The sequence below is a fragment of the Barbus barbus genome (assembly GCF_936440315.1).
Source record: "Barbus barbus genome assembly, chromosome: 12".
Taxonomy (NCBI): domain Eukaryota; kingdom Metazoa; phylum Chordata; class Actinopteri; order Cypriniformes; family Cyprinidae; genus Barbus; species Barbus barbus.
In genome coordinates this window covers 31,196,354-31,219,292 of record NC_136740.1, presented here as the reverse complement: position 1 = coordinate 31,219,292, position 22,939 = coordinate 31,196,354, and the positions used below count along the sequence as shown (strand labels likewise).

Here is a 22,939-nt window from a genome sequence, read left to right as displayed (position 1 = left end):
TTTCAGTTATTTATTTAAATGACCGTGTTCATTAGTCAACATTCAAATAAATGTAAATTTTCCCGAGTTATCCAAAAAGCCATTTTTTGGTGGCAGATGCTTTGTCAGAATCAGAAAGGGCTTTATTGCAAAGTATGTTTGCATATACAAGGAATTAGTTTTAGTGTCACAAGCTTCCAGTACACAGACAACTACAACACACAGATAATAAAAATAAGATATGAATAAAATACACATGTATAAATATAAATAAACCACAAAAATAAAAGAATCTATGTACAGGTGTGCTATATATAAAATAGAATATGAATAGAATAAAAAGTTGTTGGGATGTACTAGGACGTAGGGCGATAAATAAGTATAAGGTTATTGCACAATGAGAGAACATTTAGCTGTTCATGAGGTAGATTGCCTGAGGAAAGAAACTTTGCCTGATGTTGTGGAAAAACAAGTGAGAAAAAAATACAAAAACGAAAGGAAAAAAATTAAACAACAATGGAGAACAAAGAGGGACAACATTTTTTAATTCCTATTCTTGGAGTGTCAATAAATAGAATTGCAAATAATTAATTTTCAAACTTTTTTGTAACACCTCCCATTTGCAGTGGGTCAAACAAACAGGTAGCCCTGCCCAAAGCTCACGCGTGTAGAGTATGTCACTCAAACCAACTGTGTTGTAATCCTATTTGACGCCACTATGGTGCAGAAAAACAAACTCTTCACCTTTAAACCATAAAGGTTCAGGGCTCTCACAGCTTTTTCCCCCAGGCTGTGAAAGCCCTGAACTCAAATCACGCCCCCCCCCCCCCCAACCTTACCACACCAAAGAAGAAACTGTGTGGAACTTTTTTGTGCAATTGGAAGTGTGCTACACACAGGTGAGTGGGCCTGTACAAACCACCTGTAGTAACACACTCTCCTCTATGTGCAATAGACACTTTACACACACTGCTGCGTGTACACAATCCCACAAAAGACTCAGCAATATATGTATGTTTACATGCTCATGCACTACAAATCATCCTGCACTGTTCCCCAACCAGCTGCTGACTCAAAATGTCTCTCTTTGCACATGTACAGTATTTGTGAAGCATTCGTATAGTTTGTATTTTTTCTTTTATTTTTTAGTTTGTATAGGGTAAATACTTATAGTATACTTGTAGTTAAATCTGTCAGTAGGTTAGTGGTGTATAGGTTTATATTGTTTTTTTACTTAATTGTTGTATGTCTGTATTTATGTAGCACCGTGGTCCTGCGAGGCACGACATTTCGTTCCACTGTATTATTAATTGTGTTGTTGTGTGTTAATTGTGCGTGTTGTGATGCCGACTTTAGCGTAACCTTCCACTCTGTTTTTTTTTCCTGAAGGTGCCAGCAGCGTTCCTGCTTTCTTCTCTGAGGACGACTCCCAGTCGAATGACTCCAGTGACTCGGACAGCAGCAGCAGTCAGAGTGATGATGTGGATCAGGAGACTTTCCTGTTGGACGAGCCTCTAGAGAGAACCACGGGCTCAGCGCATGCTAACAGTGCGGCCCAGGCGCCGCGGTCCATGCAGTGGGCTGTTCGCACGACACCCAGCCAGCGCTCCGCCGGCGGTGCCCCGTCCAGCTCATCCACACCTGCTGGTCAGTATCTCCCACCACCTGTCCAAAAAAAAACAAATCACCTAGTTTTTGGGAAAACAAGTCACCCCTGACTATAGCCATGTTTCCATCCAAAGATGCAAATTTACCATATACGCAAAACTGGAATATTGCATAAAACATTTGCGAATAAAGCACCGTTTCCATCCAACGAGTGAAAGAAAACAAAATCATCACTTCCTGCTAAACTGGCATTAAATATCTCTAAGAAAGCTAGGAGAAGCCGCTGAATATAATAATTTTCATATATAATAAATTACTTGCGCCTCAGAGAGAACAGACGTAACACAATAAATGCGGTCATTGCTTGGGGATGCCAGTTGACACTTTCCTCAGGCATTTGAAGTTATTCCGTCTCATAGCGCAAAAGTCACATGCCTTTTTCAATGCGCATAGTGGAATTTATTCGGTTTATTCCATCCAGCGTGTTTTTTTATTTATGCAATATTCCAAAATGTGCATAAAAAGTTGTATTAATGTACATGTCAATATTAAGATTGCATTCAGAAATGTAAAATTCTGGTAAATAAAATCAAATGCTCACAAACATTATAAACACTATGACCCTGCATTTTAGTTGCCTTCACATTTGAACAAAACATTTGAATGCAATGATATTCAGAAAACAAATTCATATAAAACAAACATAAATTATAGTGGCATTCGATATAAACATTATAAACACCAAACGTAAATTTACTTTAATGGTGACTGATTTTCTTTCTTTCTTTCTTTCTTTCTTTCTTTCTTTCTTTCTTTCTTTCTTTCTTTCTTTCTTTCTTTCTTTCTTTCTTTCTTTTTCTTTACTGAATTTTCTGTTGAAAAGGTACATTGTCATCTTCAAAACTCATAAATACAAACTTCCTAGGTGGACTTGAATGCACCATAATTTATTTAATGTTCCAGTTGATAAACAGAACTTATTTGCTAGAAAATATGATAAGTAATTCATTATTAGTGGCAATAATTGTGATGTGTCCTCCAGCGAGCTCCACGGGCCTCATCTACATCGATCCTTCAAACCTGCGACGGAGCAGCGCCATCAGCACGAGCGCCGCAGCCGCCGCCGCAGCCCTGGAGGCCAGTAACTCCAGCAGCTACCTGACGTCTGCCAGCAGCCTGGCTCGAGCCTACAGCATCGTCATCCGGCAGATCTCCGACCTCATGAGCCTCATACCCAAATACAACCACCTGGTCTACTCGCAGTACCCCCGCTGCCGTCAAACTCACCTATCAGGACGCCGTCAATCTGCAGGTGAGCCGTTCGGTCTTTACCAGGACAGAATCAGACTGTAATAAAGGCAAATTATACCATGGTCTATCTGAATACTTGTTTCTGGTTGCTGGCAGGTATGCGTTAAAACTGTTTAATGCACAGGTATTTCCAAGTCAGTTTAATCACCGTTCCGTATTAATGCGCTGCTTTAATTGATGCTCACAAATCCCCCCCCCCCCCCCCCCCCCCCCCCACACACACACACACACAGAGAGAGAGAGAGAGAGAGTCAGAGATCACTCTCTCTGCGCACGCACACACAAACTTGTCAACACTGCCCTGTGACTTTTAATAAAATGTTACATGTAATGTTTACATTATTGCGCTTTGAACATCATTAACGGCTTTTACTTGTCAATGCTGGCAAATGACCAAGGTATACTCGGGATAATGCATGGCTAGTTGTGCATAAAAATATTTTAATGTACTTTGCAGAGAGTTCTTGGCCTCCACGTCGTGCATTAAAATAATGCACTGCAGAGCTAGCCGTGCAGTATCCCTTGCGTATAACAGGAACTTTAACATTATCCGTCATTTTGACGGACAGGGTCGTAAAAATTCTGTCATCTGTCATAAACCATTTCAATTTTTATATTTTAATTATAACAAATTGAATTGCTTTTATTTTTGTTCACATTTTCATTTTAAATAATGAACCTACAGGACGAGCATATCCTAGGCTTATGCATTTATTTATTTATGAAGAGAACCGATGAACAGAGACTGCGTCACTTTTCATGTTCAACACACACCGCAGTGACAGCGGAGGCCACTAAAAACAACAAAATATGATAGGGCTGGGTAAAACAAAAAAAACGATTTCTCGAATTTTAATATTCTCTTTATATGAGAATTCTTAAATTAAAATCGATTCTGTTTTCAGTTGAAGAATAAACCGTACATATATAGGCTAAGCTTTGTTACTTTTGATATGAAGCAGTCTCAGATTTCAAATTCTGTCTATTTTATTAGGAAATTCAAGCAATTAATACCATTTTGGTGCTCTTTAATGTGGCTTGATAGATAGCTGTAGCATCTCAGATCAAGCGAAGCGGCAGCGCAAAGTGCTTTTGCTTTACTACTAGTGGGTACTCGCCTGCACGTAATCAAACGCATAGCAAAAGACTGGTGACCAGTTTTATTTTTGCTCTGGAGCAGATGATCCTGTGCTCTGCTGCCACACTGGAGCACACTCGCCACCAACTGGACAGGGGTGGAATTACAGTTACAAATTACAGTAGATCACCCTCAGTGTAATCTGTCAAAGTTACGGACAGCCTTCATATTTTTCCGTCACTGCTTCAAAAAAAAAAAACCTCCTGTCAATGACACACTATTTTCGGTTAATGTGACCTCTGGTGTCGGTTTTGCAGAACTTTGTGGAGGACAAGTTGATCCCAACCTGGAACTGGATGGTGTCCATCATGGATTCCACTGAAGCGCAGCTGCGTTACGGCTCCGCTCTGTCATCAGCCGGGGATCCTGGTCACCCGAGCCACCCGCTGCACGCTTCACAACACGCAGGCCGCAGGGAGCGCATGACGGCGCGAGAGGAGGCCAGTCTCCGCACCCTTGAAGGTCGAAGGTAAGATGTCCGAACAGTTAAAATTATTGATATAAATTCACCCCTCCGTTTTCTAATTTCTGTGGTTCCCTTCCCTTAACGAAAACCTAATAGGAATTTTCCATTGGATATTGGAATATTGCAGAAAATAAACTGAGTTTGATTCTTACGTGTTTTGTTCATGATAATCTTTACAAATTAACCAATTTTATAAATTTAGAAGTCTGAATACTATCGGCAGAAGTAACTTTTTATAAACAAGCTGTGAAAGCGACTAGTGAGTAGATGAGTTTACTTGTTTGGTGTAATAAAATGATAATTGTATTTTATTTTTATTCAGTTATTTTTCTCTTAAGTTTCAGCTTTATTGGTTTCATTTAGTTTTATTTATTTTCATGTTTTTCTTTTTAGTTTTTTTTTGCCTTATTTGGTTTAATTTTTTCTGAGCCTCAGGGCTCAGTTCTTGGACCAATTCTCTTTTCTGTCTACATGGCATCACTAGGTTCTGTCATTCAGAAACATGGCTTTTCATATCACTGCTATGCTGTTGACACTCAACTCTCATTCCATCCTGATGATCCGACGATAGCTGCTCGCATCTCAGCGTGCCTAACAGACATTTCTTGCTGAATGATGGACCATCACCTTCAACTCAACCTAGCTAAGACAGAACTGCTTGTAATTTCAGCTAACCCATCGCTTCATCACAATCTCACCTTCCAGTTAGGCTCATCTACCATAACTCCTTCAAAAACAGCCAGAAACCTTGGAGTTGTGATTGATTGATAAGCTGAATTTCTCAGACCACATTGCTAAAACTGGCCGGTCCTGCAGATTTGCATTATACAATATTAAGAAGATCAGGCCCTTTCTCTTGGAACATGCAACACAACTCCTTGTTCAGGCTCTTGTTCTGTCCAGGCTGGACTACTGTAATGCTCTCTTGGCAGGTCTTCCAGTCAATTCTATTAAACCTCTACAATTAATCCAAAATGCCGCTGCAAGATATTAATCTTTAATGACCCGAAAAGAACGCACTTCACGCCTCTGTTCATCAATTTGCACTGGCTACCAATAGCTGCTCGCGTTAAATTCAAGGCATTTATGTTTGCCTACAGAACCACCACTGGCTCTGCACCCCTTTACCTAAACTCATTAATTCAGACTTATATACCCTCTAGAAGCTTGTTCTGCAAGTGAACGACGCATTATTGTACCATCCCAAAGACACACAAACACTTTCACAGACTTTTTCATGAACTGTTCCCATCTGGTGGAATGACCTGCCCAACTCAATCCGAGCAGCCGAATCCTTACCCATCTTCAAGAAATGGCTAAAAACTCATCTGTTCCATCTGTACTTGACCCTCTAACTCTAGCACTATCTATTCTAATTCTATTTTATGTCTTTTTATTTAAAAAAAAAAAAAAAAAAAAAAAAAAAAAGTATAATAATAATTATCTGTACTGCGTTAGGCTAACCAAGACTTGTAATAGCACTTGCACGTTGTTGCTCTTTTGTTGGTTTTGATTGCTGCTTATGTCCTCATTTGTAAGTCGCTTTGGATAAAAGCGTCTGCTAAATGACTAAATAAATAAATTTTTTAGTTTTTATTTTAGTTTTGTTTTTTTTGTTTTTTTTTTAAGTTTTTAGATTTTTTTTTCTTTTTGTTTTAATTTTAATTTTTTTAATTAGCTTTTTTTATTATTATTATTATTCTCATTTTTATTTGGTTTATTTTGCTTTAACATTATTTAGGATTTTTATTTTTGTGAATTATTTTGTATTAGAATGAGTGCTGGCAAACGATTAATTGATTAATTAAATGATTAATTATGTATATATAAATACAAACACGTGCATGTACACATTTAAGAAAAATGTTCTGTTAATATTAAATATATTTAGTTATAATATAAAATATAAGAATATAAATGTATGCATGTAAATATTTTCAAAGTATATACTGTATGTGTGAGTATTTATGTATACATAATAAATAAACACAGTACTCATACATATATTATGTAAACAAAAACTTTTGAGATTGTGTTCACCGCAGATCTTATTTCAGGCTTTTAACCAAAAACCCATTCAAAAAAACCCAAAGACTTCAGGACGATTTAACTGGAAGTGCTAAGAAGCTAATTGTGGGTTTTGGCCTACAAAAACACGTCATTCCTGCAGCGCTCTACTGTCGTACAATAATTGAATTCTCTGTTCCAGACGCGCCGCAACACTTTTGACGGCTCGTCAGGGGATGATGTCTGCTCGAGGAGACTTCCTGAACTACGCCCTGTCTCTGATGCGTTCCCATAATGACGAGCATTCGGACGTTCTGCCTGTGCTGGACGTGTGTTCGCTCAAACACGTGGCATATGTCTTCCAGGCCCTCATCTACTGGATTAAAGCCATGAATCTGCAGACAACACTCGACACCACTCAGATTGACAGGAAGAGGTAAATATTTGCATTTTAAAACATGATGTTAGTAGTTACATTTAGTGTGGATAATTAATGTCTTAATTTTTTTAGCCTTTTTGTTGATATTTGACAGTGATTATTGTAGTACATTTTAATATTTTATATATAATATTTAATATATTTCAATATTTTATATTATATTTCAAATTTTGAAATCACTATTTTAAGAATTTTTGTTTGTTTTTATTTTGTGCTTTTGACTTTTAATCATTTTTTTTAATATATTTTCTCTAGCTTTGATTTTATTTCAGTTTAGGTAATTTTAGTAGTCGTTTTTTATTGAAATATTTGTTTTATTTTATTTCAGCTTTTTCAATTGACGAAAAGCTTTAGTTAACAATGGAACCAACTGATATTTGAAATACAATTTTCTTTTTTTTTTCTTTGAACTGTTTTACAATGGTCGACTTGTTCAAAAACTGACTAGTGAAATTAACTTCTGAAAGCTAATAGTTGTCATAGTTAGCACAACTTTTCAATACTAAAACAGTGATTTATCAACACTAACCACACTCACTTCTCGTTGTTGATCAATTTTGTTGCCAACAAAGTTATCCAGTTTGTTGTTGCTGTTTTTTTTACTTTGCTTTACTTTTTTTATCCAAAGTCAAAACTCTGTAAATACTATATACACACATTTAAGAAATTAAATAAAATTGACAAATGCATACAACATTTCAATACTAAACCTTTAAATGAAGATAATTATTTATTTATTTATTAACTCTTTATTGTTGTCTTATGTTTTAATTTAATTAAATTTTTATATTGCAGGGTTGCTATAGATTATAAAACATAAACATTTTCATTACTTAAATATACGTTAAGAAATAAATTTTTTAAAAACAAAACTTTTTTCTGCTAGTTGCAGAGGCAGCATTTCGCATTTAAATTTAGTTTAACTTGATGTACTAAAATATACCAAAGCTGAATTTTTTTTATAAAAACTATGTAGACGTATAAAAAAAGACTAGTACTAAAAATTATGTCAAATTTGCTAGGACTAGATCAAATTTAAATGGAAACCCATAATATAAAAATAAAAACGGGTTCAAAAACATAATAAAAACTGAGATCTCAGTGATACTAAAATAGCACTTATTGCCCAGAGCTGTCTGTTTATCTTTGTGAGATTTTTAAATACTTTTTTCATCCCATTTCAGGAATCGTGAGCTGCTGGAGCTCGGCCTAGACAATGAGGACTCTGAGCACGAGAATGACGAGGACACCAATCAGAGTGAGTTTTTTCTTTTTTTTTTTTTTTCTTTTTTTTTATATATATAAAAGTGTCGTTTCAGTTGCACGCTGTGCACGAGCCTCACAAGCTGAAGTGAAACTCACCGGTTCAGATGGTGATGCATTTCAGCATGGCTCTGCTGTCTGGAGTTTGCAGAGCTGCTTTGCTGCTGTCCAATCAAAACGCTTTGTTACTCTGGACTCCACAGGCTCCACCCTGCAGGACAAGGACGAGGAGTCGGTCCCTGCTGAGACTGGACAGCACCATCCATTTTTCCGTCGCTCGGACTCCATGACCTTCCTGGGATGCATCCCTCCCAACCCTTTCGAAGTGCCCCTCGCCGAGGCCATTCCTCTGGCTGACCAGCCACATCTCCTGCAGGTCAGAGATGCCCTTTACCTGTGCTGTCCTCCGTTAGAGGTGGTTTGTGATGCCATTCCAGATGGTTGAATCTTTAACACTGCTGTTTTTCTTCATCTCACAGCCCAATGCCAGAAAAGAGGACTTGTTTGGACGACCAAGTCAGGGTCTGTATTCGTCTTCGTACATGGCCAGTAAAGGCCTGACGGATCTGACTGTGGACATGAATTGCTTGCAGGTTAACATGGCTCACATACTTTTGCTTACAATACCGATAATTGGTGCCTTTTTTATTTTTAAAACGGGATTTTATGTAAATGTAAAAAATTCAAAAAGGTTCATATTCCTGATAAAAGACAAATTATCCTCTTAACTGGCATCTCAAGCTAATGTAGTTAAAAAAAAAAATTTAAATTTGGTTTCAGTTTTTTGTTTTTAAGTATTTAAACATTTTGTCACACAAATAATAATTTTAAGTTCCATCGCAAGCTAAATTCACCTTTAAAAAAAGCAAAAACACACACACACTCACACATATATAATTTATATATTTAAAAAAAATTGTTTATAGTTTTGTTAATTAACTTTTTTTTTAAATTGGGTTTTAGTTGTTTATGTAGTTTCAATCTTATTTTAACTTAATCCTATTCACTTAATTTAATTTTTTTCAGTTTTATTATATTTAGTTGTATTTGAAAAAAAATGAGTTCTTTTTATTTTATTTTAAATAAATCTTTATATAAAATAAAGTTCTCGGTGCTGTCAGAAATTCTTCTCTGAGCAGTTCTCAACAACAGGGAGCAATAAAACAATATTTTTACAATATTTTATTACGGGTAATTCTCATCCCAGATTCTACCCACAAAGATGTCGTATTCGGCGAACATGAAGAACGTGATGAGTATGGAGTCTCGGCAGAGGGGTGGCGAGGAGCAGCCGGCTGCGGAGCAGGACATGGACGCATCCAAACCAGGCCCTTCGCCTCACGATCTGGCAGCCCAGTTAAAGAGCAGCCTTCTCGCAGAGATTGGTTTGACAGAGAGCGACGGCCCGCCGCTTCCCACATTTATGTAAGTGAACACACTCACAGATTCAATAAAACGGTTGCGAATGACTTCGTTATTGACATCTCTTGTTGGTTTCCTCCAGTCCACACTGTAGCTTTATGGGGATGGTGATCTCTCACGATATGTTGCTGGGCCGCTGGCGGCTTTCTCTGGAGCTGTTCGGCCGTGTCTTCATGGAGGATGTGGGAGCAGAACCGGGATCTGTAAGTAAAGCTCATTTTTGCGGTTTCTTTTGAGAGTAAGCACTTTTTCAGCTTTTTATTTCCAGTGATAAATAAGTTTAACCATCATAGCGTGAAAGGTTATCATTTGCACGTGTTTTTTTTTTTTGCCAATTTACACACACAAGCAACTTCAGACCATTCATGTGAAAAGTCGAATCGGATTCTCGGCCGTTTTCTCTAAAAGTTAAATACACGTTTTGGCAAGTATTCTGCTAAACATAGTCGGTTATGTCTTAAGTGAATGTAAACAGCTGAGAAAGAAACCGGCTGCGTGTCAGTATTAGGTCCGTGCATTAACCCTAAAGAGAACTCTATTCCAAGTGCACCACACATGTTGTCAACATGATGTAAATGTTAAACAAATCACTTGTTAAATATCTTCGCAGAAAAGATGCATGAACTATCTGGTTCAAACTTGTCTTATACATATCTGTTCAGAAATAATACAAGGAAAATGCTGTAAATCTTTTTTTTTTAAATCTCAAAAGTCTAAGTAATTTAAATTCAAAGTGACTGAAGTAGACTATTTGTTCTATAAATGTTCTGTAAAAACAATGAACAGCAGCATGCGGTTGGATCGTTCTTTTCTCTTTACTGTTATCATTGGCATATTGTCAGTGTCTCTAATTCTAAACGTTTGGTAATATTTCTATTCCAAATTGAGATTCCTCAATTTATAAAAAATTAAATCGTGAAAAATCACCCAGCCCTATCTGATCCATGACTCAAAATCCGTCGTTTTGTGATCCGTAGCACCACTAGTGATAAACCTCTACTTTGATCCTGCAGATCCTGACTGAACTGGGTGGTTTCGAGGTGAAGGAGTCCAAGTTCCGGCGTGAGATGGAGAAGCTGAGGAACCTGCAGTCACGTGATCTGGCCCTGGAGGTGGACCGTGACCGGGAGCAGCTCATCCAGCAGACCATGCGGCAGATCAACGCTCACTTCGGCCGCCGCTGCACCACTACACCCATGGCAGTGCATCGCGTAAAAGTGACTTTCAAGGATGAACCTGGAGAGGGCAGTGGAGTGGCGCGGAGCTTTTACACGGCTATCGCCCAGGCCTTCCTCTCCAACGACAAGCTGCCCAATCTGGACTGCGTACAGAGTGTTAGCAAGGGAATGCAGGCTAGCAGTATGTGTCCATTTCCTTTAGTTTGGTTTTATTTATTTTTAGTCCTCCTCGCTATTTCGCTGGAGACTTTTGAGGTTAAACATTTTTTTTTAATCATACTTTAATGGCTTTCATCTTGAATAACTGTTGTTATTCTAAATTGTTTTTATACTTTTTTTTTTTTTCTGGGATAATTTTTTGCTCATGATGCTTCTGTTTGTTTGCAGATCTTATGCAGCGGCTGAGGAACCGAGACCGTGAGCGTGAGAGGAGGAGCGGAGGACTGAGAGCTGCATCCAGACGAGACCGTGACAGGTGGCTTTACCTGAACCTACCTACTGAACGATATATATCATATTCATGGTGCAGTTTCTGGCAACATACATATAAACAATATCATTTGTTTTATGGGGACTTTTTTAAATACAATTATTTAAAATGATTATTTAATAATTATTTAAAATAAAAGAATTTTTATGAAATATTTAAGTATTTTCAGACAAATTCAATTTAAGCAATAGCATTATTATTATTATTATTATTATTATTATTTATTTAATTATTTAAAATGACATATTTTCTGGCAAAATGTTTTTTAAGCAGTAACATTTAATTTTATGGAGATTTTTTTTTGTACCATTATTAAAAATCTAATTATGTAAAATGACCATCCTTCGTGGTATACTCATTTATTTTCTGGCTAAATAAATTAAAGCAATATTAATTTTTATCAGAATTTCTAAAAAACAAAACACAAAAAAACCCTTTATTTAAAATTATAAAAAAAACATCTTGGTAACACTTTACAATGTGTCATTTGTTAACATTTAATGTATTAACAAACCGTAAACAAAACATTTATTACACTATTAATCTTTGTTAATGTTAGTTAATAAAAATAGAGTTGATCATTGTTTGTTCACAGTGGATTATGGATAGCAAGCACAACTCGTGATTTTAATAATGCATTAGAAAATACTGAATTTTGATTAATAAATGTTGTAGAAGTATTGTTCATTCTTAGTTCGTTAACTAATGTGAAATAATAAACCTTATTGTAAAGTGTTACCAACATCTTTTATATATTTTCTGGAAAAATGTTTTAAGCAATATTAATGTTAAATTTATTTATTAAATAATGTTATTGGGATTAATTTATTTTTAAATACCATTATTTAAAATGTATTTGATTGTTTAAAGTAAATGATATTTAATTCATATATTTTCTGACAAAATAAATTTATGCAATATCGTTAAGTTTGGATTTTTATCGTTAAGATTTTTTAGATGGCATTATTTAAAATGATTTTAAAAAAATAATTATTTAAAAACATCTTCTAAAAACATTTTTTTTTTTTTCGAACATCACCTAGCTTTATTTTTGTCACACCATAGCCTGAAAGAGATTTTTTTGTTTGTTTTTTTTGCAGGGACTCAAGGAGACAGCTGTCAATCGACACACGGCCGTTCAGACCTGCATCAGAAGGGAACCCGAGTGATGAACCGGAGCCGCTGCCAGCTCACAGACAAGCTCTAGGAGAGAGACTCTACCCGCGAGTGCATGCCATGCAGCCGGTACAGACCAGTGTTCATATCACAGGAACATGTGGCTTTGAGAAGCTGATTTTGTGTGTAATGTGTGCTTTTCTCTACAGGCATTTGCCAGTAAAATCACAGGGATGCTGCTGGAGCTCTCTCCTGCTCAGTTGCTGCTGCTCCTGGCCAGTGAGGACTCGCTCAGAGCCCGTGTGGAAGAAGCCATGGAGCTCCTCATAACTCACGGAAGGTGAATCATCTCACCACACCTCCATAAGAGCAATATGATTGCCAGAACAAATTTACCAGGATTTTTGAAAAGGTCCTGTTCACACTGGTAATTTCCCAGTAAACTTTTCTGTGAGAATTGCTTAAATTAATCTGGGAAACAGCATTATCTCACTAGATTTGTGATGTAAATCATTAAACCTTTGCCAACACAGGAGAATATATCAACCTATTTCTAAAAATGCCATGTATTGTAAATCGCGATTTCAAAATAAGTGTTTCTGAGTTTGTTTGTGGCCAAATATTAAAATGTAATGGATTTAAACATTGTTTAATCACGCTGTAAAGTGAAACGTCACCAGGCTGTTGGCGCCCTCTGCAGGTATTTGTTATAATACATAATGTACTTAAGTTGGTTATGTTCATATTATGTATAGGCATATTACATTATTTATTTTAACTGTGCTGGTCAATAAAACCATGTAATTACTTGGTTTAGATATTTTATTTGAGTCTATTATTATTGCCTCATCATTAGTTTATATATAAATAGGCCTAAGTGAAAACCAGGCTTTAGACTGTTTTTGTAACTCAAAATATCAGATTACTCAATTGTCAAAATAATCAGTAGATTACTTGATTACCAAAATAATCATTAGTTACAGCCCTAGATTAGTTAAAATATTTCAAAATACAATAAAATTAGTTTTTGTAATTTAAAAGACACATTTTGTCACTGAATTAAAAACAAATAAAGCATTAAAATATTGTATCGTTCTAGTGAACCAAGTATCTGTATTTTGTCTCATCTCGGGAGTTACGTGTATTGTCACACCCCTAGTGTTGATAAGCGGTGATATAGCTCATAATTTTCCAAAGCTTTCATTCTTCAGGTCAATCATATATTCATGAAAAAAAAATCAGTTTGAATGAGGAAAGCAATAACTTTGCCATAGGATCCTTTCGAATGTTTTAAGTTGCCACAGTCGTTGCATGCTTTGCTTGTGCTGCCCCCCACAACCCCCCGACCCGGCCTGACCCGACCTGCCGGAAAACAGTTCAGGCTTAGGATTTGTTAGTTTTTTTGCTTTAACCCCTGATAACTGCGTATATTATTATGAAATTACTATTATAGTATTCCATAATTATGTACATGCATGTGTACCATTTTAGTTCTTACTAATTAATGAATATAGTGTTATGGAAATAGTGTTAAGTAAAATGAAATATTAAATGTATTTAATAATTAAATACTATAATAATTACATAAAATAAGTTAAATAATTACGTAGATAATTATGCAATTTTATTTAGTAATTATGTAACTATAGTAGTTAAAAATTTGTGTATTTTTATAACATAATATTTAATCATTATTAAATAAGATGCATGTACATAATGTACATAATTTAGTTTTTGATTATTATTGTTAGTTTTTAATAATTATTATATACATTTAATGATCAATTTCATTATAATTAATATTACATAATTATTAAATGTTATTTATTTTTATATATATATATATATATATATATATATATATATATATATATTATTTTTGCATCACTACTATAATAAAAACTAATACAATTATTGGTGTTGTAAATGCATAAAATTCATGTATTTTTAAGCATTTGATTTTATAGTGACTTGGATATTTTTGTGAAAATAAACCCAGTCTCTTTGTTGATGGTGGAATATTTAATGAGCTGCTTCTCTTTGACAGGGAAAATGGCGCTGACAGTATACTGGACCTTGGCCTCCTCGACACTCCTGAAAAAGCACAGGTATGTTGTGTCTAAAACCACAGACTCTTCTCTGGTCCTTTGTATCAGGTTAGATTCAGCGTAGAACTCTTCTTATCATTTTGGGCTGTATTGGGTTTTGGAGATGCTCTGTGGTTTTTCGGACATTAAAAAATTTGAGATCTGTGATCTGATTTTAATTGTAATTTCCATATTCCACCAGCAGGAGAACCGAAAGAGGCACGGTTCGACCCGCAGTGTGGTGGACATGGAGCTGGATGACCCAGATGATGGGGACGATAACGCTCCTCTGTTCTATCAACCCGGCAAGAGGGGTTTTTACTCACCCCGTCCAGGCAAGAACACAGAGGCCAGGCTCAACTGCTTCCGTAACATCGGCAGGTACGAGAGACAGGTTCATCTGAGCATCTGTGTGAGACTGAACCACTATAACATATCAGAATCAGAAAGAGCTTTATTGCCGTATGTATATAGCTATATGAACTTCTAACAATAACCCTGATTCTTCTGCCTCCAGGATACTTGGCTTATGTCTGTTGCAGAATGAACTTTGCCCCATCACACTCAACAGACACGTCATCAAGGTGTTGCTCGGCAGGAAGGTGAATATCTAAATGTTAATACACTTTGTAATAGTGACAGGTTTAACCTCATATCACTGCAGGATATTACTGTGCTCGGGCCCTATGAAATCCCCCCCCAGGGACCCTAAAAAGGAAATTTGTGTTGTAACAATTTATCAAGTTTAACAAAATTATTGTTTTAGGGCCCTATAAAATTTTTTCCCAAATTCAGGTTTTTTTTTTCCCGTTTAAATTTTTCTGTATTGCTCTTCAATGGTATAATGAAATATTAATAATAAAAAGCATATCTAATCAATTGCATTTATAAAATTAACAATTGATGTTTTGAAATGTTTTTTTTTTGTCTGCTTTATGAATTTATAATGTAATACTAATCTATTGTCAAAAATTGTGGTATTCAAATGAATACAAAAAAATAATTTTCATAAAAAAAAAATTAAGTTCCTTTTTTTCCCCTTTTAAAATCTATATACTTATACTGTAAGTTTAATTTGTTTGACTGGATGCTATGTTCTCCATCACAGAAATCATACTGAGGTTTGCGTTCTCTTGTCTGCAGGTCAACTGGCACGACTTTGCGTTCTTCGACCCGGTGATGTACGAGAGTTTGCGGCAGCTGATCCGTCACTCTCAAACCGAGGAGGCGGAGGCTGTGTTTGCAGCGATGGACCTCGCCTTTGCTATCGACCTCTGCAAGGAGGAAGGATCTGGACAGGTAACGGCTGCGTTCTCCCTTTGCATCAGCATTATAGCCGAGTCTGTGCACACGACTGAACGTTTCCTGCTGCATCTGCAGGTGGAGCTCCTGGCCGGCGGGGTCAACATGCCTGTGACGCCTCTGAACGTGTACGAGTACGTGAGGAGATACGCAGAGCACCGGATGCTGGTGGTGGCAGAACAGCCTCTGCATGTGAGTGCACTTCACTCCTGCTTTTTAGATCTCAAAGAGACAAAATTTGACCATTAATCTGGACTAGGCTTGTGATAATCGGTGTTTACTAGAGGGATGCAAACTTGTCACCTTTCGGCGAAATTCGCCGTTTTCACCTTGAAATAGGTCTTTCACATGAATCGTGTAGATCTGTAAGTTCTGGGAGTTTAGTTGGTCACCTTTTTCACTCCTGATGAGTTTGCACCCCTGTTACTACGGCTGGGACCAGAGGTCACGTTAACTGAAAAAAAGCAGTGACGGAAAAATCTGAAGGCTGTCCGTCACTTTGACAGATTACACTGATCTATTGTCATTTATAACTTTAATTCCCACCCGTCCATTTGGTGGCGTGCATCCATAATAAAACGTGCCTCACACGGCTCCGGGGGGTGAATAAAGGCCTCCTGTAGTGAATCCATGCGTTTTTGTAAGAAAAATATCCATATTTCAAACGCAATAAACACTTCTCTCTCACTTCATCTAACTGTCACACGTCGATTAACCGGTGGGTAATTTTCCTCACCGTCACAACCCTATTCTGGACCTTTTTTTGCAGCTTACATTTTTTTGTATGCTCATTTACATTTGTGCATTTGGCAGATGCTTTTAAATCCAGTGCGACTTTTCTAAATTTTTACTATATTACTGTGCCATAGTAAAATACACGTGCCTATTTTTTGATCAGTTGACCAGCTATCTGCCCAATCAGGTATCTAGGTTTATAGTTCTTGAGAATATGGTACCTCTCATTGCATGGCACAGCGCACAGACCTACCCCTCACTGACTGCACTTGTACTGGCTGCCAGCGGCCCTTTGATCACGCGCAATCAGAACAAACGACACAATCTGGCCGATCATCAGCAACAGCTCTCCTATGGACACTACGACCACTTTGTGAACACTCTCGCCTTGCACGGCGGCACCATTGAATGCAATCAATGGTGCCGCCGTGCAAGGCGAGAGTGTTCACAAAGCACAAACAACTGATCATTTCGGCCCTTTGCCCAACGGGGATGGGGGTGGCAGGGGTGGACGTGGTCGTAGTGTCCATAGGAGAGCTGTTGCTGATGATCGGCCAGATTGTGTCGTTTGTTCTGATTGCGCGTGATCAAAGGGCCGCTGGCAGCCAGTACAAGTGCAGTCAGTGAGGGGTAGGTCTGTGCGCTGTGCCATGCAATGAGAGGTACCATATTCTCAAGAACTATAAACCTAGATACCTGATTGGGCAGATAGCTGGTCAACTGATCAAAAAATAGGCACGTGTATTTTACTATGGCACAGTAATATAGTAAAAATTTACTACTTTCTCCTGTTTTACTGTTGCTTTCCTCTTTTCCTGATCATTTGGAATGAGGATAAAAAGACAAAAAAAACAAACATGCAAATAAGTTCAAACATCCATTCAATATCTATTATTACCTGAATATTACTGATGAACTGATCAAAAAGTAGGCTACAGTTCACATGCGTTTTACTATATATAGTATAATAATAATTTAGTACTTTCTCCTGTTTTATTGTTGGTTTCCTCTTTTCTGATCATTTGGAATGAGGATAAAATGACAACAAAAAACAAGTTCATCAATTCAATATTTACTATTTCCTGAATATTATGAAATTCAAGAGGGCCGCCCCCTGATGACGTCATAATATACAAATTAGATGAGTATATTTACACCCCACATAAACTTGCGGTCATGCCCAACATTTTTCTAATTTACATTTTATCTCTATCTTTAAGCCCTTTCAAGCCACAAGCTTTTGAAATCTTGATGTCAAAATCCAGCATTTTCAGAAATCCCTGGCGCCTAAAGGGTTAAGAACATGTTCTCTCATCTGTGCCATTACTTTTTAAAATTCTGCCAAAAATAAGGGGAAACATGCAGAAGTGTAAGTGAGGATGTTGTTTTGTAGGCCATGCGGAAGGGTCTTCTGGATGTTCTTCCAAAGAACGCTCTGGAGGACCTGACGGCTGAGGACTTCAGACTGCTGGTCAACGGCTGTGGAGAAGTCAACGTCCAGATGCTCATTAGTTTCACCTCTTTCAATGATGAGTCCGGTATGTCTTTGGATCTCCAAGATGCTTGAAACTGATAAATCTTTGCCCTTTTTTATAAGATCTTGAATTCAGAATGAATTGAAAATGTTACAGTTTGGAATTTTTATTCCACTTATTCCACTGTAACAATTATAACATTGACTAATTAGAATTTTCAAAAATTAAACAATCGTTGTTTTTTTGTAAGACTTCAAGCATTTCCATCCTTGTATATTTATGCACAATTTGGGCCAAGATAAATCTTACAGTCTTACATAAAATCTTTCAAGGTTTGTGCATGTCTTAAAAATGAAGGTTTTAACTCAGCAGAAAGTCTTAAATTCATTAAGGCTTGATATTAAATGTTGCACGCACTGCAAAAAATGATTTTTTTTGTTTTTGTTTTCCAATACAAATATCTAAAAATTCTTAAATCGAGATACATTTACTTAGAAAGCAAGACTTGATATCTTAATTTTGCATTTAGAGAAATTTAAAACTAAAACATTTTTTGTTACTGGAAAAACATAAAAATATATATATATTTCAACTTGTTGCCAAGGCAATTTTACTAATTTTTTAAGTTTAACTTGAAGTACTAAAATAAATGTCTGAAATAATAAAATGAATAAAAACTATAATAATAATGACAAATGCACAACAAAAGAACAGAAAATACAAAAAAATGATAGTAATAAAAAAAAACTAACAGTACGCAGTGATACTGATAAAATAAGTGTTCAACACATGGGATGCAAACAGAGCTTTAATTGCTAATCTTTAATGGGATATTCCAGTTTAATTTGCAACTTTGGATGAAAGCATAACTATTGAAATATTAAGCACTTTTTTCATTATTACACATTTGCTATATTTTTGTTGTTTTAAGAAAAATATTGTTAAATTATTCTATATTGTTAGTGTATAATTTTGAGTTTTTGGAAGACGTCATTGACTACAAAGCATATTTTATTGGAATATCCTGTTGTTTTTCATGATATTATGCAATGATTTTCCTGCTTATATGGCATGAAATAAATCCAATCCAGTCGTTCAAATGTTGGTAACTGAAGAATGAGCAGTTTGTATGTTGTTGTTCATTGATAATCGTGTTGTTTTGATCGTCCAGGGGAGAATGCAGAGAAGCTGCTGCAGTTCAAGCGCTGGTTCTGGTCCATCGTTGAGAAGATGAGCATGACGGAGCGGCAGGACCTGGTAAAAACGTCTCTTCTCTACTCAATATTAGGGCTGGGACAATAAATCGATGCATCGTGAATCGAGTAATTGTTCTGCATTGATTCTGAGATTATTTGAATGCATCGTGATTCTTTCTCAAAGCGATTCTGAGCTTAGTTTTGAACAGCAGATGGCACTGCGTGCTTTAGAAGCAGCCGCACTCTGCTTGCTTCCGGTTCCTGACACACACACACACCACTTGAACACAAAATCATTCATACAGTTTAAAAAGGTTGAAGTGAATTACAAGGGTGTTCATAGTGGGCTGAGTTTACATTTATGCTTTTATGACATGAGATTAAAGCCAAGGTGCAAATACATTTAGCCACTTACATGACGCACAAGGGCTTCTTGAGCACATGCTGAAATGAGTGCTGTGCCTGCCTCTGATGAGGAGATTGTGAATAAAAAAAAATTAATTTGAATGTAAAAATGCATTTAAATGCATACCTCAGGTCTTTAGCGACCCGGGACGTCGTTAACTACCCTCTCCCTCCTTAATTTTTTAAAGTTAGACATCAGCTTTCTTTGTATTCTCCAATCTATTCATTATAAACAATATAACAAGAAACACATAATTAAGTGTCTGTTTTCTTATCATTATTTTCATAAAGTATATAGGGTCGCTAGAGACCCGAGGTGTGTATTAATGTAAGTATATTTTTTCTGTGGAAAAATATTCAAATATTTGATGACTCAATACGTGCAATTCACCTTTATCCCTCGGGGTGGCACTGTTTAATAGAAATAATGACGTGGTGTTTCACTCCTAATCACCGCATGCTTAAAACAAAAGAATATCATCAGAAAAAAATGAACTGGTTTGAATGGCTGTACTGCAGAGCAATTACTGTATGCCATAAAATATAAACGTTACTGTCATTTGATGGTGGATGTGGTAAATAAGCTGCCAGCGATCAAACTATTGATTTTGAAGTCACTGAAAATGGCAGTTTTGCGAATATGTTTGCGATCGTGAATATGAGGCAAATGCTGAATGTACTGTGGAAGTGTGCTCTGACGATGACGGCGATGGTACAATCATCTGCTCAAATTGAACCCTTCGAAGTTTCAGACGGTAACGAAATATGCTTTATTTTATCCGTCTGTAATGGTTCTTAAAATATCAATGGCTATTGCAGCAGTTTAGGATCCATCCTTTAAATTTGGTTTTGTGTTTGACTGTTAAAACAAAAACAAACATTTGTCTTAATTGGGTAAATAAAAATACAGTGGTTAAATTTAAACTTTTTTTTTCTATTGCTGTTTTAAAAATGTTATAAAGTCAATAATTATCAATACAGAACAAAATTAAACATTGTTGATGCATTTTTTTTTTGCTATATTTCCCAGCCCTACTCTGAATCGATCCACGAATGCATCAATTTATTACCCCAGCCCTATTCGATATGACTTCACGTAAACCTGTGCCGGATGTTAACGCATTGGTGTGTGCTGCCCGCAGGTGTACTTCTGGACGTCCAGCCCGTCTCTGCCGGCCAGTGAAGAAGGATTCCAGCCCATGCCCTCCATCACCATCCGGCCGCCGGACGACCAGCACCTGCCCACCGCCAACACCTGCATCTCTCGCCTCTATGTGCCACTTTACTCTTCCAAACAGATTCTCAAACAGAAACTTTTACTAGCCATCAAGACCAAGAACTTCGGTTTTGTGTAGTCGAACGAAACCCGTTTAATCGTTGTGTAATATTACTAGTTCCATTTTTGTAGATTTATTTTTTGTCTATACAATTTTATGAAATTTAAAAGTGCTGTCGCATCCCTGGCAGTCTTTTTTTTTTTTTTTTTTTGGTCTGCGTTACAAACGTTGGACGGCTTGTTCTTATTTAGTTTTGTTTTTTTATTTCCGTTATCCGAGTATAACGCAACATTCCTGCATTGGCTTTTGTAAAGTTGAAGCCTGCAGCTCCATTGGCTTGAACTGTAACGTCCCGTGACTTTGGCCTGACGGTAAACTGTCCGCCAAACCCAGCCAAAGATGACAGCAGGAGTATTTAAAGAAAAAGAAAGCTTACACTGTGATTTATGATTTTTTTCCTGCCCTAAACATAAATATTACTATCACTGAGAGTTCACTGCTGCCTTTGTGGAAAGTCATTTTTTCTTGTATAGAGGGAGTAGGGAATTTCAAAAATAAACTTGGATGCAAACTAGTCTTGTGCTTCTTTTTGAGTACAAAGTTAACACTTTACAAAAAGGCCTCATTTGTTAACGGTAGTCTTTACAGCATTTTATTAACCTTTGTTAATGCTCATGTTCGCAGTGCATTAACTAATGTTACCACATACGATTTTTGATTTTAATGTTCTAGTAAATGTTGAACTTAACACGAAATAAGAATAATAAATGCTGTATAAAGTTGTTCATGTTAATAATGTTAACACATGAAACCTTATTGTAAAGTGTTTCCAGTACTTCTATATATATACATTTGCAACAGTGTATGGAGTGTCCCACTGTCTTGAAAGGCTTTTTAATTTGAATTGTTTTGAATTGTAATTTGTTTTACAAATAAAAAGTCCCACTTTTTCACTATTTATGGCACTGTTGGAAAAGGCATACTTGCAAAATGCTAAATGCATTATATAAAAAAAAAAAGTTACATGAAGCAATGCTTTATGCTGTGAGAAAACCTGCATTTTATTCATTTTGTCATGAGATGCTGTGCATTTAATTCACAAGTGCATAGGAAACCTATTTACTGCAGAAATATGCCATTTCAAATACAGACTTGTATAAATACATAATCATTTTTTGTAGTATTGAATATCCAGGTGACCTAATATTTTTGCACACTTGTATGTGCTGTACTAAAATACAATGCAATGACTTACATTTATAGTGTGAAGAATGAAATGGTAGAAATTGGTCAAATAATGAATCAGACTTTATGCAAAATTTTATTAAAAATGCAAACTAGCGGTGTAAGTCCAAGATGACAATTACAGTTTTTTTTTATATCATTTTTGCACTAATAATTAATATTTGCACCGTGTAATTTTTTTGTCACTCTAGACACATAATTCACAACTGAAGATCAAAATGCATATTTTTTAGGCAAAGTGGCCAAGTATACTGACCCATACTCTGAATTTGTGCTCTGCATTTAACCCATCCAAGTTTAACTCAATAGTGAACATGCACTAAAAACATAACACTTTTTTTCCAAATGCTTGGATGCAATAAACATGAGCTAAAGATCTTTTGTTCATTGAACTAAAATGACCGGTGACACAACATCAAAGTATTACTATTTCAAAATGCATCTCAAGCATTACATCTGAATTGAGTGTCTATTCATTTCATTATGATCTAACCATCAATTGCTTAAAATGCTATGTAACTTTTGCATTACTCTCGAAGCATAGTTTTATGGAAAATCATGAACAACATTACGAAAGTGAAGCATTACGAGTATGTTCAGGTATGATCAGTTTCAAGATGCCTGTTGTTGGGAGAAAAAAAATGCCCAAAATTCTATATCATTGTACCATATAATTTTGTACTAAAGAATAATTTTTAGTATATTAAGATAAACTTCAGATCATCTAAGTGTACTCAACTGTGCTATTTTGAGACCATGATTATGAACTAAAATGCACTTTTAACATACTATCTCTGCAT

The 22,939-nt window shown here is 36.2% G+C and overlaps 2 protein-coding genes across 2 annotated transcripts in view; one reads left to right on the top strand and one right to left on the bottom strand.

The window, feature by feature from the left end:
• Positions 1–21,852, top strand: part of LOC306878245 (E3 ubiquitin-protein ligase UBR5-like) — a 62,167-nt gene extending 40,315 nt beyond the window's left edge. Inside the window, 22 exon segments of the mRNA XM_079430468.1 lie at positions 1,369–1,626; positions 2,630–2,850; positions 2,852–2,899; positions 4,294–4,505; positions 6,712–6,945; positions 8,133–8,206; positions 8,415–8,587; positions 8,691–8,804; positions 9,419–9,636; positions 9,716–9,836; positions 10,647–10,992; positions 11,199–11,286; positions 12,402–12,546; positions 12,627–12,757; positions 14,465–14,525; positions 14,707–14,885; positions 15,022–15,106; positions 15,648–15,803; positions 15,885–15,998; positions 17,935–18,079; positions 19,188–19,273; positions 20,760–21,852. Of these exon segments, the coding sequence (XP_079286594.1) occupies positions 1,369–1,626; positions 2,630–2,850; positions 2,852–2,899; positions 4,294–4,505; positions 6,712–6,945; positions 8,133–8,206; positions 8,415–8,587; positions 8,691–8,804; positions 9,419–9,636; positions 9,716–9,836; positions 10,647–10,992; positions 11,199–11,286; positions 12,402–12,546; positions 12,627–12,757; positions 14,465–14,525; positions 14,707–14,885; positions 15,022–15,106; positions 15,648–15,803; positions 15,885–15,998; positions 17,935–18,079; positions 19,188–19,273; positions 20,760–20,972 (3,422 nt within the window). The 3' untranslated portion in view covers positions 20,973–21,852.
• The window catches only part of ifnlr1 (interferon lambda receptor 1), a 676,379-nt gene that overhangs the window by 558,918 nt on the left and 94,522 nt on the right, over positions 1–22,939 (bottom strand). The window lies entirely within an intron of this gene.